The 23,697-nt window shown below is 36.9% G+C and overlaps 1 protein-coding gene across 1 annotated transcript in view; it reads left to right on the forward strand.

The window, feature by feature from the left end:
- The window catches only part of RPGR (retinitis pigmentosa GTPase regulator), a 53,843-nt gene extending 32,277 nt beyond the window's left edge, over positions 1-21,566 (forward strand). The window contains exons 12-17 of the mRNA XM_032678972.1: positions 1,121-1,227; positions 2,940-3,005; positions 18,049-18,279; positions 18,496-18,535; positions 19,814-19,902; positions 20,910-21,566. Of these exons, the coding sequence (XP_032534863.1) occupies positions 1,121-1,227; positions 2,940-3,005; positions 18,049-18,279; positions 18,496-18,535; positions 19,814-19,902; positions 20,910-21,131 (755 nt within the window). The 3' untranslated portion in view covers positions 21,132-21,566. The remainder of the gene's footprint in view (positions 1-1,120; positions 1,228-2,939; positions 3,006-18,048; positions 18,280-18,495; positions 18,536-19,813; positions 19,903-20,909) is intronic.
- Positions 21,567-23,697: the final 2,131 nt, after the last annotated feature.

The following is a 23,697-nucleotide window of genomic DNA, read 5'->3' on the forward strand; positions in this document are numbered from 1 at the left end:
TTTAGGGGAGGCTTGAGTGAAAGAAAAACAACTTCTGAATTGCACCTGTGGTTCCTTAAGCCTTTAGAAATAAGACTTCACAAAAAAAGACTGTAAGAACATTAACTGCTCTCCATTTTCGCCAAAAAAAAAGGGAATTACAGAAAAAAACCCTGTTAGGAACAATGGTAGAGACAGTAAGGTCTATAAGAGAACTTGGATAAGAGAAGAGGTATACTAATTCTTACAGGACCTTTCTTTACTTGGAAATGCAAAATTCTCTATTAGCTAAGATAATAAGGATTTATAATATTGTAACTCATGCAAAAGCCTGAATAACCATAATACTGATACAGCACTGGACTTTTGCACAGATTCTCTAGAGCAGTTCTGGACTTATCTGGGTTCCTGGGCATGTGTGATTTCCTTGGAGAAGCAGTGCTGAAGAGTGCAGAATGCAGTGCTTCTCTGTAAAGGTTAGCCCAGATTTATTGGACAGTCAAATCTAATTTGAAAGTAATTAATTCAGTTAAAATTAAGATGATTATTTGTAAAGCAGCCGGCATGTCCATTAGCATTTCTTGTTCTAGGAAAGCAATGCTGTGAAATTTGAATTGCCTTTAGAGTCTTCCTAGGCCTAAACCCTCAGGTTTTGTGCTGTATGGAATAGTCTTATATCTGAAGGACTTGAGGTGAACCTGAAAATGACATAGGAACATTTTTATGATGCTGCATTGGAGTTAAACTCACTGTCTCTCCACCCATTGCATGGGTAATGTGCAATGTACATAACATGACTGCAGCTAATTTGGTCTAATTGTTACACTGTTATTAGAAAGATTATCCAAAAGAATCTATGTCCCATGTAATATTTATGCTTTGAAAGCCTGCAGAAATGGTCAGAGATCTACAGTGCACTGAGACTAGATTGCTGGTTTCAGTATTAACCTCTAATGTTAATACTGATGAAAAGGAGATGGAAGTGTTTCTTCTGTGTCTTAGGATGGGGGAATGAGGAATCTCAGTACTTCAGTTCTATGTCAGAAAATTAGAAATAATCTCTATTTTATAAGAGTGTGTTTTGTTTGCTATATATTGCTTCTTCCTATGGAATTTGTTTATTTATTTCCCCCGATTGTAGAAAATGATCATCGAAAGGGTAAACCTGGTGAAGTCTCTGCAGAAGAAGATTCAGATGATGACAGTACTGACAGAAACCTTGGAGATACAACTGACATCCTAAATATGGTAATATATTCCAATAATGAATCTGTAATTCAATCATTTTTTATGCAGAGGAAGACAAAGAAGCTAAATCATGTTTCAGGTCCTAGTACAGAACTCCTGACTAGCCCAGAATGTCCTATGTGACATAAAGAAGTACTGAAAGTAAAATGGGCATGCATTTCATATCATCATTATCCAATGCTGAAATATGTTATAATTTCCCAAGTAATGTTGTAGGATGAGATTAAAACAGTCCAAGTAATGCAGCCCCTCCCCACACTTTAGCTCTGGTAATCAGAAAGAAAAGGAAAAGCATACTGGATACCACATGGTATCTGAACTTGATTTTCTTAATGATTTCCAAGAGAGAATTTCAGGAAATGAAGCAGAAGAGCTATCTTTTCCTGTTTCCAGAAGAGGTTTAGTACAGGTGGAGCATATTAAAGAGAAGACCGAAATGCAGACATTTTGATTATTTGGTGATCCTCAAGCTTATTCCTACATCTTTTATTTAAAAAGCATGTTCACCTTATCACTTCTACACTTTTTCAAAACAATTTTGTTTGCTCGGCGGAAAGGACATGTCCAGGCCTTAATGCAGTGCACTGGAAAGAGAGTTGGGTTTTGTCTTTTTTTAGGCTTTGATGGAATGGAAACTCTCTGTGGATTCAGCTCTGAATATGTTGTCAATTATGCTGGAGGGATTGCACATTTTACAGGAATTATTATTTGCTTGTACTTAAAAGTACTTAATTTAACAGTCTGTTTGCACATACCATTTATTTCATAGTTATAAAACTTGATTTACAAGAAAAAAAATGTTTTCAGATACAATGCACAGCATGGCCTTATTTACATATTGCACACTTTATGAGCTAGACTTCCTTCTCCTTTTAGGTTTTGTACTTATCGTGAATCAATTTTAAAACATTTGTCAGAATGAAACAGTAAATTTGAAAAAAAGCCCATCAGGCAAACTTGTCAAAATGCAAAATAAAATGATTGCTCTTCTTGAATCTAAATGCAAATAACCTGATACAGCATAGTTGCCTCAATTTTTCTAGACTGTGGCAACATATATCTTATTGACGAGTGTGACAGGTGGAGGAAAACCTTTAATGTCACATTGATGATACGAATTTTTGGAAGTCTGAAACCAGAACTGTGTTGAAAAAGAATATGGTGATTAAGCCATAAGCAGTTAACAAAGAACATTATCTGGTCATTTGGAATGTATGGGAAAGGATGACCAAAATCTCACTACACATGCCCACCTAGTAATATTCTACATTGCCTTGCCTTTTGGGTTTTTGCTTTATGTAGAAGAGAGATTCCAAGGAAAATTTCTGATGTGTAATGTTTCTCTGAACATATTCTTTCAAGGCTGTGGTATCAAACTAGATGTTGAGTTGAAGGTTGTCATGATCAGGTGTCATATTTGTAGCCTCAACTTTGTGGCGGATGGAAGGTGGATCTCAAATGTGCTTGTGGACTGTAAGAAAGGGCTTTCAGTCTCTACAGACCATCGAGGCTGGTTACCACTCTCTTTATAAGCAGTAAATGAGGAAGTGGAAGTAAAATAGGAGAGTTTAATGATCATACAGGTTTGTCTCAATCTAACTGCAATAATATTGAAATGTTTATGAAATAACTCTGTTTAGTAGAAATGGGCTTTGATGCTGCTTTTCCTGTTAGTTATATTTATTTTTTAATAAAGATCTTATTTTTTGCAGACACATGCAATGAAATTGAATCCCAGTGATTGGTCCATAGAATTATCACCTCTTCAGAAACAGAAGGTACTATAACTAATTATAAACATGTATACTTGTACTGATGTTCAAAAAATCTGCAATTCTTGTGTTATCCTAGTACTTCATTGTTTCTGCAAGGCAAAAAAAAATAGGCAAATTTTATAGGCCTCCTCTTGCAAATTTTCTGAATATCCAGTTCTAAGATGAAATTCTAAGAAGCTGACTGAAGTCAGAATTTGTGCAGGCACATAGAACTCCTCATATCCAGTGGGGTTTGAGATGAGAGTATATAATGTTTCACCAGTTTAAGGAGCAAGAGACTATCATATACACATTTCATATACATACATTTCTATTGGTTTGTTGGTGCAAAAAGATTTCAATTGACTTTTGGGACATAGTGTAAGTAAAAACTTTACTGACAGGTATTCACCATAGATTATATTTAAAGGAGCAAAATTACTGGTTTTAATCATGAAGTTAAAATACTTTGTATTACCTTCTTATTTCACTCCTAAAGTGATCCTAGCTTTTCGGCATTTTGTTATATTTCTTTATCATTTTATTTTAGATTTTAAAAATTATTCTGCAAAATTTGTTAAATAAGTGTAAAACTTAAAGCAGAAAGGCAACAGATTTTCAAACTTCTTAGAAAGAGCATAGCAGTGAGTGCATCAGAAGGTTTTCCAGGGGGGAGGTGGAGGAAGGTGTAAGAGAACTTCACTTATTTCCTTCTGTTTGCAACAACCTCATGCATTGCATCTGCTCTGGCTCATGGGATGTGGTACTGGATGCAGAGTCCTTCCTGCATGCCCTTGCAGTGCTGGGTTAGTGAGAAAGGTGTAGTAGCACATTAATCATTAACAGAATGTTACATTCTTCTCATATATGCACTGGTGAATTCATTTCATGTGAAATATTCTACTTTTTATGCTACCTTTTAACCCCCTCCCACAAATTGTTTCTTTTCTTGTTCAGATGCTTTTCTAACCTTTTTTCTTTGCTGTCATTTGTCTTTAATGCTTTTTTTTTCTTTCTTTTTAATTTTCTGCTTCTCGTGTGGAATAGAAGAACAATAAAAATGTGAAACTGAAAAGAGATGGTAAGGGTGGGCTGAAAAACAAGGATTCTGATTTCACAAAGGAGGCCTCAAAATTAGACTCTGGCTCTTTACAAAAGCAGTCCTCACTTTCAGAGTCACCAGGACAAGATTTAGAAAAGAGTAGTGCCTTTGTAGGGAAGTCTGTGGCCAAAAAAAAACCAACAAAAGCTAAACCTGAGCATACACAAAGTGTTAGTACTTTGAAAAGGGGTGTTCAACAAATGACTGGGGACAAAAGCAGATTAATGAAAAGGCAAGAAGAATATGTGGAAAATCCTGAATTTTTCAGGGAGGATGTAACTTATAATCTTCCAACTGAAAATCAAATTCCGTCTGAAAAACCAAGTTCTTCCGATAAAAAATCAAAAGCTGTTAAATCTAAGCAATCACTTAAAATAGAGGTACTTCCTTCTGCATCCAGGGGTCACCCCCAGACTGATGATTCCTTAGTTGTAGAAAAATACAATCTCGTTCAAAAGCAAGAAAGTCGAGAAGCAATAAAAAGTCAAAACAAAATAAAGGATGTTGCTGAAAAATCTGAGAAGTGTGAAAGAACGCACGTCAAAGGAGAAGAAAGTAGTGCAGAGAAGACAGAGAAGATAGGGTTTAAAATATCTCTAACTATGTCATCGTCTTCAACTGAGGAAAGTAGTTACGATCTTGAAAAGTATGTGCTTAAGCGTAGGAAAAAAGGAGAGGACTACAATGAAGGCAGAGACATCCAGAAGGGAAGGAGAACAGTAGAAAACGTGGAAGATTTGGACTTAGAAAAAGAAGACAGTGAGATTGAGGAGATGCAAATTAGAAACAATGAGAAAGCATGTGTAGAAGAGACTGATTTAAAAAGCCAGAATGAGGAAGAAACAGACTCTGATGCTAAATCTGATGAAGATGGGCAATTAGAAATTAAGAATGGGGAGGATTCTGATCAAGAGCAGGAGGGTGAAGGCAGTGAAAAGGGTGAAAGTGAAAAAGAAAAATTAGATGAAACAATTGACAGTGAAGGTAAACTAGGGGAGGAAGAAGAAGACAGTGAGAATGAGAAAGGTAGAGATGAAGTTTCAGTAGAAAAAGATAAAGATGAGGAGGAAAAAGATAATGAGGAAGAAAATGAAGGAGAGGAGTCACAGGCTGAGAGAGACAGTGAGAATGAGGGTGCAGAGGAGATTGAAGAGGTTAATCAGGAAGATGGAAAAGATCAAGGAGATGAGCAAGGCAGGTTGATGAAGGAAGAAGAAATGCTGAGTGAGGGAGAAAAGGAGGATATGGAGAAGTATGCAAAAGAGGAAGGCACTGAAAAAGAAAAGGAGGAAGAGGTTAAAAGTGAGGGAAGAAATGAGAGTGAGGAAGGAGGTGAACATAGAGAGGGGGAGGAAGAAAAAGAGACAGAGGCAGAAGAGGAAGGAGAATATGAGAAGGAAGATGAAGAAGAAAATGAAGAAAGGGAGAAAGAAAAAGAGGGTGAAGAGGAGTTAAGTGAACCATTGGCAGGGAAGGAAGAAGATATATCTGAAGAAGAACAGGAAAAGGAAGAAGATATGAGGAGTAAGAAGGTGGAGGAGGATGGAGTGGAAGAAGGAGAAGAGGGAGAGGGGGATGATGAAGTGGAACAGGAAAGAAAAGATGAGGAGAAAGAAGGAACAGAGGCAGAAGCAGAAGTGGGGGAGGATGGAGTGGAAGAAGGAGAAGGAGAGGATGCAGTTGAAGAGGAAAGAAAAGATGAGGAGAAAAAAGAAGGAACAGAGGCAGAAGCAGAAGGGGAGGAGGATGGAGTGGAAGAAGAAGAAGGGGAGGATGAAGTTGAAGAGGAAAGAAAAGATGAGGAGAAAAAAGAAGGAACAGGGCTAGAAGCAGAAGGGGAGGAGGGTGGAGAAGATGAAAAGGAAGAAGAGGGGGGAAATGAAGAAGAGGAAGAAGGGATAGAAGAAGATGAGGGAGTGGGGGAGGAAAAAGAAGAGGGAGTTGGAGAAGATGAGGGAGAAGAGGCAGTGGAAGAAGAAGAGGGAGATGAGGAAGAAGAGGGAGAAGAGGCAGTGGAAGAAGAGGGAGATGAGGAGGAAGAGGGAGAAGAGGCAGTGGAAGAAGAGGGAGATGAGGAAGAAGAGGGAGAAGAGGCAGTGGAAGAAGAAGAGGGAGATGAGGAAGAAGAGGGAGATGAGGAAGAAGAGGAAGATGAGGAAGAAGGAGTAGAAGAAGAGGAAGAGGAGGGAGAAGAGGGAGTGCAGGAAGAAGAAGAAGAAGAAGAAGAGGAAGAAGAAGAAGAAGAGGAAGAAGAAGAGGAAGAGGAAGGAGAAGGGGAAGGGGAAGAGGGAGAAGAAGAAGGGGAAGAGGGAGAAGAAGGGGAAGAGGGAGAGGGGGAAGAAGAAGAAGAGGAAGAAAAGGATGTAGGAGAGGAGGAAGAGGATGAGGGAGAGGAGGAAGAAGAAGAGGAAGAGGAAAAAGCAAAAGATAAAAGAAAAAATTATCATAATAAGTTTCCACAAAAGAAAAGCAAATCCAGGAAGTCAGAAAAGACAGAAAGTACTGCTTTACCAAACAGCTCTAAACAAACCATGAAGTCCAAACAGCGTGTAGCAAATGGTTTACATAATTCAGAACAATTTTGGAACAATGTGCTACCTCATTATTTAACACTAAAGTAGAATAGATTACTGGACATGCATTTTAAGCCTCTTCAGGAAATTTCGGAACAATGGCAGACTGATTTTTATTACTTAAAAAAACTTCTAATGTAGTCAAAATACATTATCATGCATTTAAGTGCCAATTTCTCAAAAAAGACTGAAGAAAATGTTTTGATTTGGGAAGCTTTTATAACAGAAATAATAAGTTGTTGATACAGTCATTTTTACAATCACATTTGTCATGTATGACACAGATTTAAAAAATAATTGCTGAGGAGGTAAACTGTGTTTGCCTCTTAATTAAATTGTAATGTTGTGTTGCCAACATGAATTATACATTGCAACAGTGTAATCTTCTTTGCCTTTGAATCAGCAATACATCAGTATTAGTTGCAGGACAGCTTACTTGTTACTGTGCCTTATATGAAAGGAGTGTTGGTAAATTAGCAAATATACATATTTTTAAATTTTGCTGTCAGTCCATATTCATTCCCCTTACTTTTCTTCTGTTCATACATTGGTAAAATGTTTGAGTACTCAGCATCAATTAAAGAAAAGATAAGTTGCCAAATTTTGGGTCAGTTGATGAGAGGTAAATCACTTACCAGGCCTGGGTAAGTGATGGCCTGGGATTTTTCAAAGGCCTTAAGGTTGACTTTTTGTTTTGGCGTTTGGCACACAATTATGTGCAAATGCACAAGTCTCAGAATCTGGCCTAGCTTACATTAGAGTCAGAATGTATCTGTTCAGGGATAATTTTTAGCTTTCACCCTTGGTGAAAAGAATTTGAAAATACACTTGTAAACTTTTTTTACTTGTTTATACTGTGCAGTACACAGAAGATTCTATATCTGCCTACAAAACACTGCATTACATTAGTCATCTAACTCTAAGGTTCTCAGGAAGGGGAATATATTCTGTGGCTGTGTGAAGCATATATATGTTTTCGGTATCTGAACCAAAGCTTCTCCTCATTGAGGAGATCTGTGCTTTTCCCTTCTAAAAAATCACATCTGTGATCTCTCAAAAGAGGTACAGCTAGAAGCCAGATGGAATATAAAGAAAGCAGCAAGAAAGTCCGAATTCTTTTTGGAAAAGACAAGGTTAATACTTCTCGAGTTTTCTTAAAATACACAAACAAGTCTTGCAAGTTATTTTTGTAAGATATTGCATTACTGTTTCAAACACTGGCAAAAGAAGAGATAGGGACTTGTCATATAGCACTGTTACTTAAATTCTATGCTAATGGGTGGTCTGGGACATTTTTGTAAATAGAACTCAGTATTGACATTCATTTTCCAGCAAAATAGTTACTTAAATCCTATTTGAAAATGAGAACAGGAGAGGAAAGGAATCAAAATGAGTAAATGTCATTCAATAAAAATCTTAATGGAATCAATACTTATGTTGGGATTATGAAACATTTTTAATACTGTTTTGTAAGATACTGGCATTAAACTATCTTTGATACAATGTCTCCAGAATTCATTTTCTAAAAAGCCTGTAGTAGATTAGTAATTTGCCAGTAGATTGTAGTCTAGTTTGATCCTTTCTGCCCCACTCACCCCTTCCATACACTGCATTTGAAGGTAAGATCACTTTGGTCATGTGCCATGCCTGACTACAATGAAAAGTTAATCCAGTGACTCTATTTTGTCCCTGTGAAATGTGTTTCAAGCTTTGGAATTCTCTGGAACACATTGCCTTGACATCAGCATGTGTCTTTGAAACAGGGTAAGTATCCTCATAGTTTGATAGAATGCAATATTTTAACAGTTAAAGGCACTTCCCAAGAAAACAGCTCTAACAACAGAACCCTCAGAAGTGCTGCTTTGTCACTGAACTCCTGCGAAAATACTTCCTTCTGAAACCAAGTGAAGCTATGATGTGTTATTTTATCCTTCTTATGAAAGATTAGGATGTCACTGTGATCAAACTTAGAGTAATATTGAGAAGTATTTTTATAGGCCTAAAACTGGGTTTCTTGGATATGACATCTACGTCTTTGTGATTCTAGAATTTGTCATTGGAAGAAAACTGTGCTGTGAAAAAAGTCTGTTATTTCTTGTTAAAAGTATTTCCTAGAGAGAGGGAGAAAAAGGTGAGAGCACTTTAAAGCAGGTGGTTTCCAATTCCACATAGGAATGGCTCTTCTTTCACTGTTTGGCTGTAGCTTTTAATGTTAATTCTTAGGCAAATGGGGACCATTTGTTGTTCCTCTCTTACCATGTGCTGATAGCATAAAGCTTTCCTAGAGAGTGAAGGGAAGGCAGCTCATGGGCATCTCCTCTTCTTTGTTTTGTCTGGATGAAAATTCATTGATTTGAGAACTGATTTTATGTAGTTTTGTGGATCATTCCTGTGGTGGGGGAAAAGCAGAGCATTACTCCAGCACTTCTAAGGGTTTTCCACTGAATTGTTACATAAATTGTACATTGTGCCAGCATTTCTGGGCTTTGATGGGACTTTGGAACTGCATTAGCATAACGAGTGGAATTTTATTTAGTTTGACTCATACTGGTTTATAAAGTTTGTTACTTGTGGTTTTGTGAAAATTCAGTATGTCCTTGGTATTTATTATGGCATACAGAAAGATTTATGTGCAGCACTGAAGCAACATGGCAGAAATGCTCCTGAACTAGTTTTTAGTAGAGAAAAGAAAGTCCTGCAATAGAGAGAAAACAACAGACAACTGCTCAGACATCTTTATTTCTACCAGTGGCTGCTGGTGAATGCCTGGGAAAAAAATTATTAGAATAGCACAAACAAGTAGTGTTACTTTTCCTGTGTAATTATTCAAATAGTACATTTGAATGTACCAAATACATTCAGTATACTAATATACCTTCAATATAATCAAATACCAAATACATTCAGTATAATCAATAATTTGTGGTTCAGCAATATAAGTATTATATTTAACAGCCATTTTCCTTCCATGAATTTCTTTCAATTGATTTTTAACCCATTTAGCATCCAGTACATATTTTGGAAAATAATTATTACATTTCTTTATGCATTGTTTGAAGAAGTAACTTCTTTTTTTGGTTAAAAGGATCCATCTTTTGCTATTGTCATTTCATGTCTTCATGTTCTTGTATTCTTAGGAAAAAAAAAAGGCATTTATTTCCTCTTCATGATTTATTCCCTAATGATTGTCACATGGAAAAACTGTTCAGGTCTGTGGTTTAAGTCAGGTAAAGAATTAGTGATTTATTGGTTTATTAATTACAGTTAATCAGCAATCAACCAGCTACACTTTCAGTTCAAGAGCAGCAATACAGCAGTGACAGCAACATTAGACAGCCATAAAATGTTAATAAGCAACCAATAATATCTAAGCACTCCTCTACCGCTCGTCTCAGAACTTTTAATCCCCCTGCACACTTTCACAGACATGTTCACAGAATTACATATGCACATACTACCTTTTACAGGAGGCATGGATTACAAGCACCTCTGGCACTTTCAGTGGGGCAGGGTGCAAGACTGCTCCTGCCTCTCAGCTCTTGTTAGAGGTGAGGATGCTCTTGGTGACTTTGGAATATGCTGTAGCTCAGCTCTTCTCTTATGCTTGCAAAATTTCAGCAGGTAGGTTTGTCCATTATATCTGAAAATATCAAACCATTTATTCAGATAGTAGTTCTCTTTGCATAATTGATGCTGAATAACAAAAATGTCCTTCCCCAAGCTACAGAAAATGTCTGGGTTTCATTCACTACTTTTTTTTCCAGTTTCTTATCTGAATAGGTACATGGGTATTTTTTAAAATGGGGCCTTTCAGAATCATGCAGAAAAGAACATCTAGTTTTTGTTTTTATTGCTTTTAGTTTTTTTTAGGTTTTATTACCTAAAGGTAATAAAAATTAGGGGGAAATAAAACCTAATACCTTTTTAAGATAGAATTTCTCCCTACATGATAATACCTTCTAGATCTTACCTCTCAAATAACATTATGGGAAGCAGAATCAAACTCAGAAATAACAGGATCTTCAGATCTGTAAAAAGTAAAAAAAAAGGGCAACTAATATCTAATCACAGAATTCAAAAAACTGAGAGTGTTTAGTACCATGGCATTCTATGAGCAACTGGGCAAATACTTTGCTCACACAAAAGGCAAACCAATAGTTTTTGTCCTCAGTGAAGTTCCGAGCGTGTTCATGATCTGAAGTCACTCACTGAGCTGTAATATTTTCATACACTTCTTCATATGTTTTAATGGAGAGAGGAGAAGTTAACTTTTGCATATTGAAAGGATTTTGGAGAGATAGCTTTGGCATAAGAAAATTGCACTGCTGAGAGCAACAGAGGCTTTATTTTTCTATTGCCAGAAGAAGAAGCAAGTACAGTTAATCACTGTCTTTTTTCTAAGAATTTATGATAGTGCCCCTTGCTTTTTTGCTTGGCAACCTCATGCTATAATAATTTAAACAAATATTAATACCGTTATCTCAAAGCCTCATACTTAGTTACAAAAATATTTATTGTCAGGGCCCTGAAATGTCAACTTTAAAGATATTTGCCATTCTACCTTTCACGTTGTTCATATTTTTCCATCATTGAAAAATCAGAAATTAGTCTTTCTGAGCTGGATTGCAGGACAATCTTCTGGAACATCCTAGGTTCAATATTATAAGTTTAGAGCTTTATAATTTGTCATGACTACTACACCTTTCACACAGAGTTGCATTTGTAGTTTGTGTGAAATATAAAGTATTTGTGATGTCATATGGAGAGTGTAAGAGAGAGCTAAAGAATGGTAGCTCTAAGCAGAATTTTATATTAAATAAATACTTTATCTGTGCCTATTCCTTTAAGGATATAGATCACAGTAGTATTGAAGAGTAATGTTTCAAATTCCCTGTGTACCCATGTTAGCAAAAGAGCCTGTGCTGTGCTATTCGACTGAGAAGTGAACAATAATGACCAACCTAATAGGAGTTTGGGATTGTGAACCACCCTGGCAGAGGCTGGCTTTCTTACTGGAAGTATAAAATACCTTACTTTCATTCTATCCAGCATCTATCCAAGGCACAAAGCTACATTCATAATTAGAAACACAGCAGCAGAACTTCTGCAAAATTTAATCTCCTTTACTAGGCACTTCATTATCATCTGCGAGGAGAAAAAGAACGAAGCAAACCTGAATGTGTCCTGCAATTAGCTGTGCTTTAAAACCGGCCTTCCAGTGGCTGGGGGAGAACTCCCACAAGTGCTGGCATGGTGTGGAAAACAATTGCATGGTGAAGGTTGGTGGGACTTGCATTACCAAGTTGGATGTGCCTTGAAAAATCTACAAGGTGAGAATGGGCTTAAAGGTTAGTGATGGTTGTGTAGGAGTTGCCTCTTTTACATAAGAGTATTTTGAAGTGAGGGCGCTCCCCTTAGAAACCCAGTCTTGCAGGCTGTAGAGGTTTTAGCAGTGAACCATGGGACATCCCTTTGAGGAATGTACAGAGTCAAAGAATCTTAAAGAACCTTCCTGCCTGCTCTGGTGTTTTGGTGAAAATTTGCCTTTACCATTGTTTTTATCCAAGCACTGAGTAATAATCAGCATGATTAAGGCAGGGTTTCAATGGAAAGAACAGGATTTTGGAGAGACATGCAGTACTTTAAGCTATGTGCACAATAAAAGCAGAAAGAAGTGACTGTCCTCATTCACTTGCAAATACGTGGGAGCTGCATGACAAACTCCAGACACCAAAACTTTTTCTATAAGGATTTGGAAAATATGCACAATACGCATCCCACTGTGGGCTAATATTCCCAAGTAATTTTTTTTCTCTGTGTCTGTTAGCATTAAGAATTCATTTTATGCAGCATAGTGTCTTCCAGAGACACAAAAAGTTTTTCAGATAACATCAACATATTCTAATTTGCAGTTACTCATTATATTTCATCTGTTTGGCTTAAGTACCCAGGAGTTATTTTGGTATGCTATTTCTGAGTAACTGAATATTAGAGGGTATTTATATTACTGTGTAAAATAGCTCATAAGAGATTATACTTGATGTAAACAGTCTCCAACTTGTTTTATGGTTTTCAGAAAACACCTTAAAAATTCTTTCTAGTTCTGTAGAATTTTTTTTTCCTTTTTGCCGTGGAAATTTATATTTGCTTGTTCTCCAAATAAAGAAAGCTTTCATGAGGAGGTAACAGTTTTATATATGGAAGCTGCAGTATATCTGAGCTATTTCAGATGTTGATTTATTTTGGGGAATAAACAAAAAAATCATTCTGAGTTGCTGGGGAAAGAGAATCCTTTAGATAACTCTTTTTAAATTTATAGTGAATAGTCAAAATCTGACACAAAACTGAAAGTACAAATACTTTTTCAGAATAAAGTTTTACATTAAAATTTTATACATTGATAAGTAGTTATTTTTACTCAAACAAGAATGCAGAAATATATCTTTATCCAAGTACACCTACAGCAGCAAGCTGGCAAGCTACAGAATAATTGGACCAAAGCAAACTCAAAAAATCTTTAGGACAATGCCCTCAAAAAATTACTGTCTGCTACTCTGAAATAAATGTCTGTGTGCAGTCTCAGAATGACAGCTAAAGTCTTGATTAATAAGTGTGATCAGATTACTTCTCTTAATGCAAAGTGTGTGCACTGCCAGCCTGTGACAAAAGTGCACAAATAGAAACTTGTGGAAACTTGTAGGTCCTTGTTTTTGGCATTTAGTAAATAAAATATGTTGCATAGCAAGGTATTGGCAGAAAAAAGCTTAGTAAAACAAAAATGGAAAATGGGTCTGTCCAATCAGTTTCTACAATGCTGTTTACAGCTGTGTATACACTTTTTTATTCCATTTTTCTCAGAATGACACCATGATGTTGAAGGGCACTATTGTGGTAGTTGTTTGTCGCATGTCCAGCATAATCATTGTATCACTATGTGGGCATCTACTACTTCGATATGTTTTTTTCCATCATATTTACAAGAAGGTATAACTATCTTAAAAATTCAATTTTTTGTTGACATTTAGCAATGGAAACTCCTGCCTGACATAAAACTGATTTGCAGTTGTTTCACTTCACTATGTGCCTGAAATTACAAGTTCAGTCTTGTGTTAGTATTCCAGGATACTTACAGAACAGCAGCATTAAGGGGCTGATATAAGTATGAGGTAATCCATGTCAAGTGCTCTTGACATAGAACTGTACAATTAGGAAGCCAATATAACCACGTTGAAGTCTAGATTCCAACTTTTAGACAAGTTATGGTGCAAGGCTCAGCTCTTCACTCAAAATTCTTTTAAGTGTATTTAGCTGAGCTGTTTGTCTCCTTGACAGTGTGTGAGGAAAGCCTAGTTTGGCTTGTTGACTACCTCTCTTGTTCTTCACAGAAAGAGTGATTGGGCATTGGAATGGGCTGCCCAGGGAGGTTGTGGAGTCACTGTCCCTGGAGGTGTTTAAGGAAAGACTGGACGTGTCACTCGGTGCCATGGTCTGGTTGACATGGTGGTGTTCGGTCACAGATTGGGCTCGATGATCTCAGAGGTCTTTTCCAACCTAATTGATTTCTGTGATTCCTTTTTGTAATTGGAAGGATAAGCTGTTAAATCTCTCATTTGAGTACTTATGTCTTTGAATTTTTGTTAGTCATTAAACTGGGCAGCTTTATTTAGACATCCTTAAACTGAAAGATAATTCTCTGAGGTTTAGAGAAGCTGAGCTAATAACTTTTCAATATAAATACCTACAAAATGAAAGCCCAGTTCAAATGCCTAATGCCAAATGGCTAGCACAATGTGGATTTTAAGGTGTTAAGCTTTCACTGTAACTGCTGGGTAAGAAACTACAAGGTATTTATCTTAGCTTTGCTCAGAGTTTTGTCAGGCAGTATTTCCAGTTAGTTCACATCAGACACCTTGACATCATGATCAGTATCAAGAAAATGTTACATGCCTACCCATCCATATATCTCCAATCCACAAAGGGTAAACTGAGTTATTTGGGAGGTTTTTTTCTCTCTCATCTTCATGTAAGATCATGGTTAACACTGTTACTTTCAATGCTGTTTTAGTAAAATATTAACCTAGCACATTTTCCCAGCATGGGCAATTCAGAAGTGACATTGATGTGCACTAGGTTTTTGGAGAGCAAAATGAGAGGTAGCATAGGATATGATTCCTCTACCTGTTCCTCTATTCAGTCCTGCATCAAAGCAAAAAGATAGTCCTAGAAATGTATTTTGTAGTTGTCTTTACTAGTGCTCTACAAAGGGAGCACTGTTCAGTCCCTTATGAAGCATTATACCAATTGACCAAACTCCTTAGACATAACACCCATCTACTAAGAGTCTTCTACTTCACAGGGAAACTCCTACTTGGTTTTTATATCATTCAGTTGTTGTATAGACATGTTAGAGGGCCATGGCATGTTTTGGGGCATTTAAAGGTAATGGGCTGGGCAGGTCATCAGAAAAATCTGTTCCTTAAATGATTAGAAACTCAGTTAAGCAATTGCTGGTTTATGGCTTCTTAGCAGAACACCCCCCAGGAAGAAACATGTAGCTACCTACCTCCTTCTTAATTCTATTTATTAATCTTCTGTCTGGATTTTTAAGTTTCCAAGGCAACTAAAAACAGAAACATCTTTGTAAACCAGAGCTTCCCAGAACTCTCCATTTCAAGTGGTACATAAATTAATTACAGCTTTCTCTTCATCACTGAGTTTTTACCAGATTTTTAAAAAATCTGCAACTAAATTTGTCTCATCAGTGGTTTTGAGATTTTCTTCCCTAGAAATATAAAATGGTGGTGGCATACATTATTTTGACTTCTTGAGGAGATGTGGAAAGATACTATAAGCCCTCCCTTCTGAAATGCTAATTGTGAGCAGCTTGTCTGCCAGAGCTCCATTTCCACAGGAGCAGGATGGATCCACAATGAAATAGTTACAGCACTGTAGAGAAACCCAGTTTGCAGCTGTCATTTGAGGAAGGTCTACCATGAGACATCTTCAGTCTTCAGTGAGACTGTCTTTTAGCCAGAACATGACACCAGGTGAGGCAACGATAGGGAAGAGAGTGAAATTTTTTCCCCTCTCTCCTGTAGACGTAAGAACATATTTTTATAGAGTATTCTGAGAAGAAATGTCATTATTCTGTATTAATCTACCCAAAGAAAAGCCAGCTGCAGCCACTTTAGCAAAAGACAGTTATACTCACTGAGGCAATATTTTTGCCAAAACCAGGGCAAGTAAGATTATTCATCCCCTAAAGCCTGGAAAAAGCAAATTCATCCTTAAGAATGTCTTGTTATGAAGGTCTGGATTTACAGGAAAACCAGAATAAAGGCATGCAAAAAATTAAGCAAAGAAGACAGTTATACAAAATTCTGTATATGTGTTAAGTTGATATTTTCTAGACTATTGTTCTGCTGTAATGAGGTACTAGAGGTACAAAATGTTTAAAGCTGTTTCATAGTACCAACCACTGTTTTACCCTTGAAGAAACTGGAACCTCAAGCTGAAATGAAAACAGTTTGAAATATGTCACTTGTATGTTCTTTACTACTTTTTACTTTCTGTGTGTGACCTTGGCCAAGTCAGCTTCCCTCTGTCTCAACTTCAGAAGTAAAACTGTTGAAGGTATTCTTAGTAGACCTTTCTATGAAAAAGGAATTTAGAGTGGAATAAGAAAACAAACTCCCTAACGCATGAAGAGAGTAATGAAGAGATTTTATACGTGTATATAATATATGCATGTAACATATATACATGATACATATATATACATACATATATATATGCCTTAATTAGCAGCCTCAGATTTTTCAGATATTCTTTTTAATGATCAGGTGATTAATATTTTAAAATAAAAACATATCTGTATTATGACATTCTCATATAATTCATCACCATTGGTAAAAGCTCCCGTAAACGTGCCTGTAAATGGGCAAGCAGGAATGGCAGTAATAAAACTGTGCTATCAGTTATGATTCAAAATGGGCTATTTTAGGAGTTGAACAGATGAGGTGACAGCCAGAGACACCTGTGGCAAGCTGCAAATGCAGTAAATGGAAATGGGGTCAGTCTGTGAAGCTGCTCAGTTAAACAACAGTAGGTGTCGTCTTTGGAGTACAAGGAGTGTCTCTCACTTCCACCATTTTTTGGGGGGGTGGGGCGGATGAGGAGTGTGGCTCAGTTACCAAAACAAATTCATCTAGTGTGATGTTAGGTGTTGTAGGCTGTGAGCTGGGGTCCAGAATAATGCAGGTCTCCATAAATCATATGTAAGGATGTCTCAGCTTCCTGGGGTGTCAGAGTGGTGCTTAGCAAAGGAGTTCCACCAAAGAGCTCCAACCTCTAGAAACATTAATTCGTGGTCTCCTCCTGACCAGGAAGTTACCTTCTGATGACCATGAAAACAGTTATTGTGGAGATAACAGGCAAAAGATCAAAGAAGTAAGAGAGAATAAGGAAAACATTGACAACAGATAGGAGATAACATTTTGACTCAGGTATACAAAGGTGTTCAATATAAGACCCATTCCTCCACCACACTTCCAAAAGACTGTGCAGATACTTCCCACCAGTCACCATCGTGACACAGCCTGCAGTGGAACAGATGTGTTCCTCTTTTTCTGGAAATTCTGGTGTACTGATAAATCTTCACTTGATTGACATCAGAAGTCCGTCTTGGACTTGGTTTAGGCCCTTGTATTTCTGCAATGAGAAGGGGAATGTTTCTGTTTCAAATATTGTATTTCGTGCTGTTGTAAATACATAATGGCATGGTAATGACAGTCTGAATGGAGTAAGGATATAATTGATTCTTTACAAACTTTTACAAAAATAACATTTGCATCTTTTAAAATTTATTTTATAATACTCTTGGCTAATTTATGTTACTATATTGAAGTTTTATTGTAGGCTGAAACTATCTTAAATTCAGGTTATCATGTCTGTATTGAATCACATGAATCAAAATGTATCTGGTATTTATTAATTTTCATGGGAAATAGGTTTTAAATTTTTTTTCAGTGTTGGAATTACTACTGCTTGTGTCAATTATGCATATTTCAAACATTAAAAGAAATATTTTCTTTCCAAAAATAAGTTTGTTTTCATTACTTTTTCTCTAAGGAGACATATGTTGGCAAAACATAAAGATCAGCTGCATTCGTAATGGTCACTGGAGGTCTGTTTTTTAAAAATCTATTAAAATTAGCAAACCATGAGTGGGGTCTCCTGTCTTTGTCCTCATTCTATTTGCTTGGAACATTCTCTTTTGATTTTTCTTGTTCTTAGTCAAATCCTGATATTTGATGAGCTGGTGTAGGGTAAGGACCATGATATCACTGTGCACCCAGAGTTTCAAAATTATGTTTTGGCAATTTTGTCAAAGGAACAAAACTTATCTGGAGATGAAGAGATAGATGAGGAGGAGGAGGAGGAAGAAGAAGAAACAGAAGAAGAAGAAAAAATAGAAGAAGCAGAAGGAGAAGAGGAAACAGGAGAAGAATCTAGAGAAGGAACAGAGAAAGAAGAGGAAATAGAGGAAAAATATGCAAAAGAGAAACCTAGTAAAACACCTGAGGGAGAGAAAAGCAGTAATACCACAGTGGAAACTGGAGAGGTAAGAGCATTTAGTCTTATTAAGTTACTGTTCTCTGAAAGAATCTGGTTCTATAACCAGCATTAGTTTGAATATGTGTAGCTACCCTGTAAATGCAAAGTTGTTTTTTGGGGTGGTTTTGGTAGAGAGAGGAAAACATGTAGGTGTTAATCACAAAACATCTTACTTTTTAACAAGTTTGAATGTAGAGATTTAATTGGTTTTGTCTCTCTATAGACGGAAGAGACTACTCAGAAAGAGACCATCGTTCAGCAGGGTAAGAATACAATTCCTAAAGACATATACAACATTTCAAAAAATAAAATTGTTCTAAGCAATCCCATATTATAAAAAATACTGAATGGCACAGTTATTGTCAGTAATTGGTAAAGCAGCTGTTGAGAGGCAATGAAATTTGAGACGCAAAAAAACCCCATTAATAATTGTTACTGATTTGAAAGAAAGAAATACTTTTCCCAGTCGTGTATTGGAGGAAGTCCACGAGAAGGACTTTCTCTTAGCAGGGCTGTATCTTACTTGGTAGGAGCAGTTCCAGTTGTGCAGTGCCAAAGTCATGGTAATTGTGTTATCTCACTTCAGCTGAGAAGCTTGTCAAAAGTCTTCCTCATCTTTGCCAACTTCCTCATCACGTTCGCAGACTATTTCAGGTGAAGTGTGATAATTACTGAACTCTGTTCAGAGATGCTGAGGGTGCAAGTCTAGATGTTCCCTGTAGTTTTGATGACAGTTTGTGTGAATTATATATTCCTTTAGAAAAGCTGAGGAGCACAAAGTTGGGTGCCCCATGTATGAAGGCCTTCTTTTGTTTTAGAAATTCTGGAATAATCTATAATTGTTCTCTTGAAATAGAATAACAAATGTGATATAAAAAAAAGCCTTTATTATAATAAAGCCTTTATAAAGAAGAAGCTATACCATTTATTTTCAATATTATAGTAGAAATAGCTTGTACAGAATGGATGCTTAAATATTTTTCCATTATCCAGTGATCTGGAAGTTTTGATATTAAGTTCTAAATTTATATGATTTTTACAGGGAGCATAGGAAAATTTAAACACAGGAACATCAACTCAAATGGAAAGTTTTTCCATTCCCAGAATTGTTTCTATGGAATAAAATTCATGCTTAACTATAACTCCTGCCCTAACAGCCAGCTTTCCCAAATTAGAATATGCTTTCAAATCAGTGTGCAAGACTTTGTCATCTGTCAGCAAGAGCAAATTATGAGTGTTAAGTCAAAATATTTTATATAGTCTCACTACCATAAGTGTTCTGTTCTTGAAAATCAAGCATCTGAAGAGCATTATAAGGGCATTATATAAAGAAATTAAAAAAATAAAAATAGTCTGTCAGGCTGGGTGTCAAGTTGAACTGAATATTCTGATTGCTTTTTTTTAAGATCCACATTTTTGTGACTTCTACTTCAAAAATAACTTGAAGAACAGTTTTGGGGTTTTTTTTCTGTTTTTCTGTGATATTTTTATGATTTGCATGAGTCAGAGGGAAGTTTATATAAATGTTTATGTTATTTTAGAGGAAGAAAGCACCGACAATCATACTGTGAAAAATTCTTCAGAGAACAATGATGACCAAATAACTGGAGGAACTGTTGGGAGAAAAAAGGTAGGTGACCTGATTTTTCCTTCTAGTTTTGTGAGTGAGCAAGGTGGCAGTGGGCAGTTACCAATGCAAATACCTCAATTTACATGATCTGCACAAATAATTAAACTGCTGAGCAACCTGTTCCTCCTCTTTAAGATTTGATTTTATTTTGGGATAATTGTCCAAATAATTGCTCTCTTAGAATAAATCATAGTCCTTCTGTCAGTAGAAATGAGATAAAGCCCATTATCACCTGTTCATGTAAAAGACAGGTTGTTAATCACATCACATCACATATTGGTGAGGTGAAAACTTAGGACTTGATTCATATGGGACATTATCTATTTTCCCTCATATTTCTCTCTGAAAGCAACAGCCAAGCTAGTTTATCTTGCATCTATTTCCAACATGCACTGATTTGGGGATCATATATATCTATATATGTGTGTATAAGCATGTTGAGGAGTACCTGATATGGAATTTCTTACAGGTTTAGGATCCAGAGGCTTCTGCAGAGACTGGCTGCTGTGTTTCCTGTTGAACAAAGACATTAAGCACCAGTTAACTCTGAGCACCTGTGTAGTCTCACTGACACAAGCACTGTCATTAACTTTAAAGGGAGTACACACGTTTTTAAGGAAGCATATTAAGCACTTACTGTTCTGGGGCTTTGGAGATCTGAACCTGTATTTTTTGGACCTTGCCTCAGATTCTTATTTGAAAGAAACCCAAATAATTGCACCACTTGCAGTATTTAGTACAAACTGTACAATGTATAATTTAACAAAATGCAATCATTTTAACTTCTCTGGTTCACATGTACTATTTTGACACATTTCAAATATTGCAACTGTTTTTCATTAACATTTTGAAGTAGTCATTTTGTTTTTAAGAGATTATTTATTTTACCAGGGAGAAATTTACAACCTCAGTTGACCTTGTCATACACAAAAGAGTTTGTGGGTTTTAATCTTGAATTTCAGAGCTAACTGTTTTGCACATATTATTTACCTGTTTTTTTACTTCAGTTTTCCCTGTTTAAACGAAAGCCACTGACAGGCCAGAAGAATGTATGTAGCAGAAAGGAAGACAGATCTGAAAAGCCATTACAGACTGAAGAAAAAGAAAAGGAAGATTTACCTGGTGAAGACAGTAAGGATGAAAATCAGAATCATACATTGGAGAATTCCAGTGAAACTGTGACTAATCAGGACAGAAGGATGAAAGTTAATACATGTATGTTACTCTAACACTGTTATAATATGTGAGAATGTGACAGTCTTAAAGCACATAGTGCAATTTTTACTTGAAAACAGTTATGACTTGCAATGTTGGTGGCTGCTCTTTTTGATTGATTTGATTGCTGTAATTTTAAATAAGCAGATGATTTTTCTTGATATTTATTGGTAATATTAATTGTTTAAATTGATATACTTATCAGCACCTTGCTGGAGTTCTGTGGCCTTACCTGTTGGTGTTCTAAAACAAAATGTGGGGGTTTTGTGTGAAAAGTTGAATACAGTCATTTTATGTTTTTTTTCTAAATAATTTTATTCTGTGTCAGTCTACAGAGTACCACTTTCAGTATGATACTCTTGCAAAATTATATCTGATGTAAGATATTATTTGATTTAACAACTTAGTTAAGAATATTGGGGGTTCTCAGTTACTTACAAACATGTAATTAATTAATTTCATGTATGGCAGCAGTCCCATAGGGAACAGTACCTAAGAGCAGTATGTTAGAAAGTATGTAAGTAACTATCCTGCCAAACTGGCACTTGGAGAAACCTTTTATGTCTGAGAGGTGCTGAACACCTTCACTCCTACTGAGATCAGAATAAGCTGTTGGGCCTCCCTCCTCCCAGGATCAGGCCCAGTGAAAACTGGACATCCTCACTCTTGTTTCACTTGGATTCTAATCCTATATTCTTTGAACATCCATATCTAGTGAAGCTTTTCTTACAGGAAAATAATGTAACCAGAATTACTGTGGCATATATTGGTATACCAGACAGATCATGGTGGGATAAATATTCATGATTTTCTCAGGCAGCTTGGCTTTTCTTCAAATAGAGACTTTGCAGCAGGAGCAATGAATCTCATTATTGGTATGGAAGAGCAGAATGTTTGTTTTTTTAATTAGTGGAAGAGGCAGAAGTCACAAACTGACTATCTAATTACTGACATTCCCACTAAATGAAATTTGATTTCTGAATTTCGTCAGGTGAATAATAAATATAACCCTTAGAATCATAGATATATTAAGGATGGAAAAAGCATCTATGGTCATTGAGTCCCACAGATAACCCTGCACCACCATCTTCCCCACTACATCATGTCCCTGAGTGCCATATCTACACACCTTTTGGATACCTCCAGGGATGGTGACTCCACCCCTTCCCTGGGCACTCTGTTCCAATACTTGATAATCTTTTCAGTGAAGAAATTTTTCCTAATATCCAACCTGAACCTCCCCTGGCAGAACTTGAGGCCTTTTCCTCTCATCCTGTCACTTGTTATGTGGGAGGAGAGATCGATGCCCACATCACTACACCCTCCTTTCAGGGACTTGTACAGAGCAGTAAGGTTTCCCCTGAGCCTTCTTTTCTCCAGGATACACACCCCCAACTCCCTCAGCTGATTCTCCTTGGATTTATGCTCCAGACCCTTCACCAGCTTTGTTGCCCTTCTCTGGAAACATTCCAGCACCTCAGTGCCTTTTCTGAAGTGGGATGCCCAAAACTGAACCTGATACTCAAGGTGTGACCCCACTAGTACTGAGGACAGAGGGATAATCACTTCCCTACTCCTGCTGGCCACACTATTGCTGATACAGGCCAGGATAGCATTGGTCTTCTTGGCCACCTGGGCACACTTCTGACTCGTGTCCAGCTGCTGTAGGTCCTTTTTGGCTGGGCCACTTTCCAGCCACTCTGCCCCCAGCCTGTAGCACTGCATGGTTTCCTAAGCCCATGTTGACTTGGGCCTGATCCCCTGGCTGTCCCTGCACATGCCATGTGGTTGCACTCAAGATGATCTGCTCCATAGTCTTCCCTGGCACTGAGGTCAGGCTGACAGGCCTGTAGTTCTCCAGATTGTCCTTCTGACCCTTCTTGTAGATGGGCATCACATTTTCCAACTTCCAGATACCTGAGACTCCTCTGTTAGCCAGGGCTGATGATAAACAATGGAAAGTGTCTCAGTGAGCTCTTCCAACAGGTCCATCAGTACCTTTGGGTGGATCCCATCTGGCCCCATAGACTTCTGGACCCTACCGTGATGAATGTGATACAGGGCCTCTGTTTGCCCCTTACTAAAATATGCTTAGGTTTTTTTTATGAATATAGACAAGCTCTAGCATAAATATAAAACAAAGAATTTTTTATAAACTGAGCACTTTTCAGGATACTTTACAAGGGAGAGATTGTCAGAGTTGCTTTAACTTTATACAGTATGGTCAGAAGTATCCAGAGTGGTTTTTGTCCTAGAAGTTGATTCACCTGAACTCTTTGTCCTTTTAAGTATGGCAGGTGCTCAGATTCTTTCAGAGAGCCTCCTCTATGCTACAGTAATCATCATATTAAAAACTTGGATGCTTGGATCATCCTTTACCAGAGTTAAGATCCTTTTTTTTCTGTTAGTTTTCTTCAGGATACTCCTGTGTTCTGCAATGTACCTTACATGAGCTATTTTTTGTCTGCATTATATTTAAATAATTTTTTGTTTTCCTGAATGCACATGTGGTTTCTTTTTGACTTGGATACTGTTGAGAATAGTAAAGTGGAAAAGGGGAAATGAAGTAAATGATACCCT

The sequence above is a fragment of the Chiroxiphia lanceolata genome, chromosome 2, assembly GCF_009829145.1.
Source record: "Chiroxiphia lanceolata isolate bChiLan1 chromosome 2, bChiLan1.pri, whole genome shotgun sequence".
Classification (NCBI taxonomy): Eukaryota; Metazoa; Chordata; class Aves; order Passeriformes; family Pipridae; genus Chiroxiphia; species Chiroxiphia lanceolata.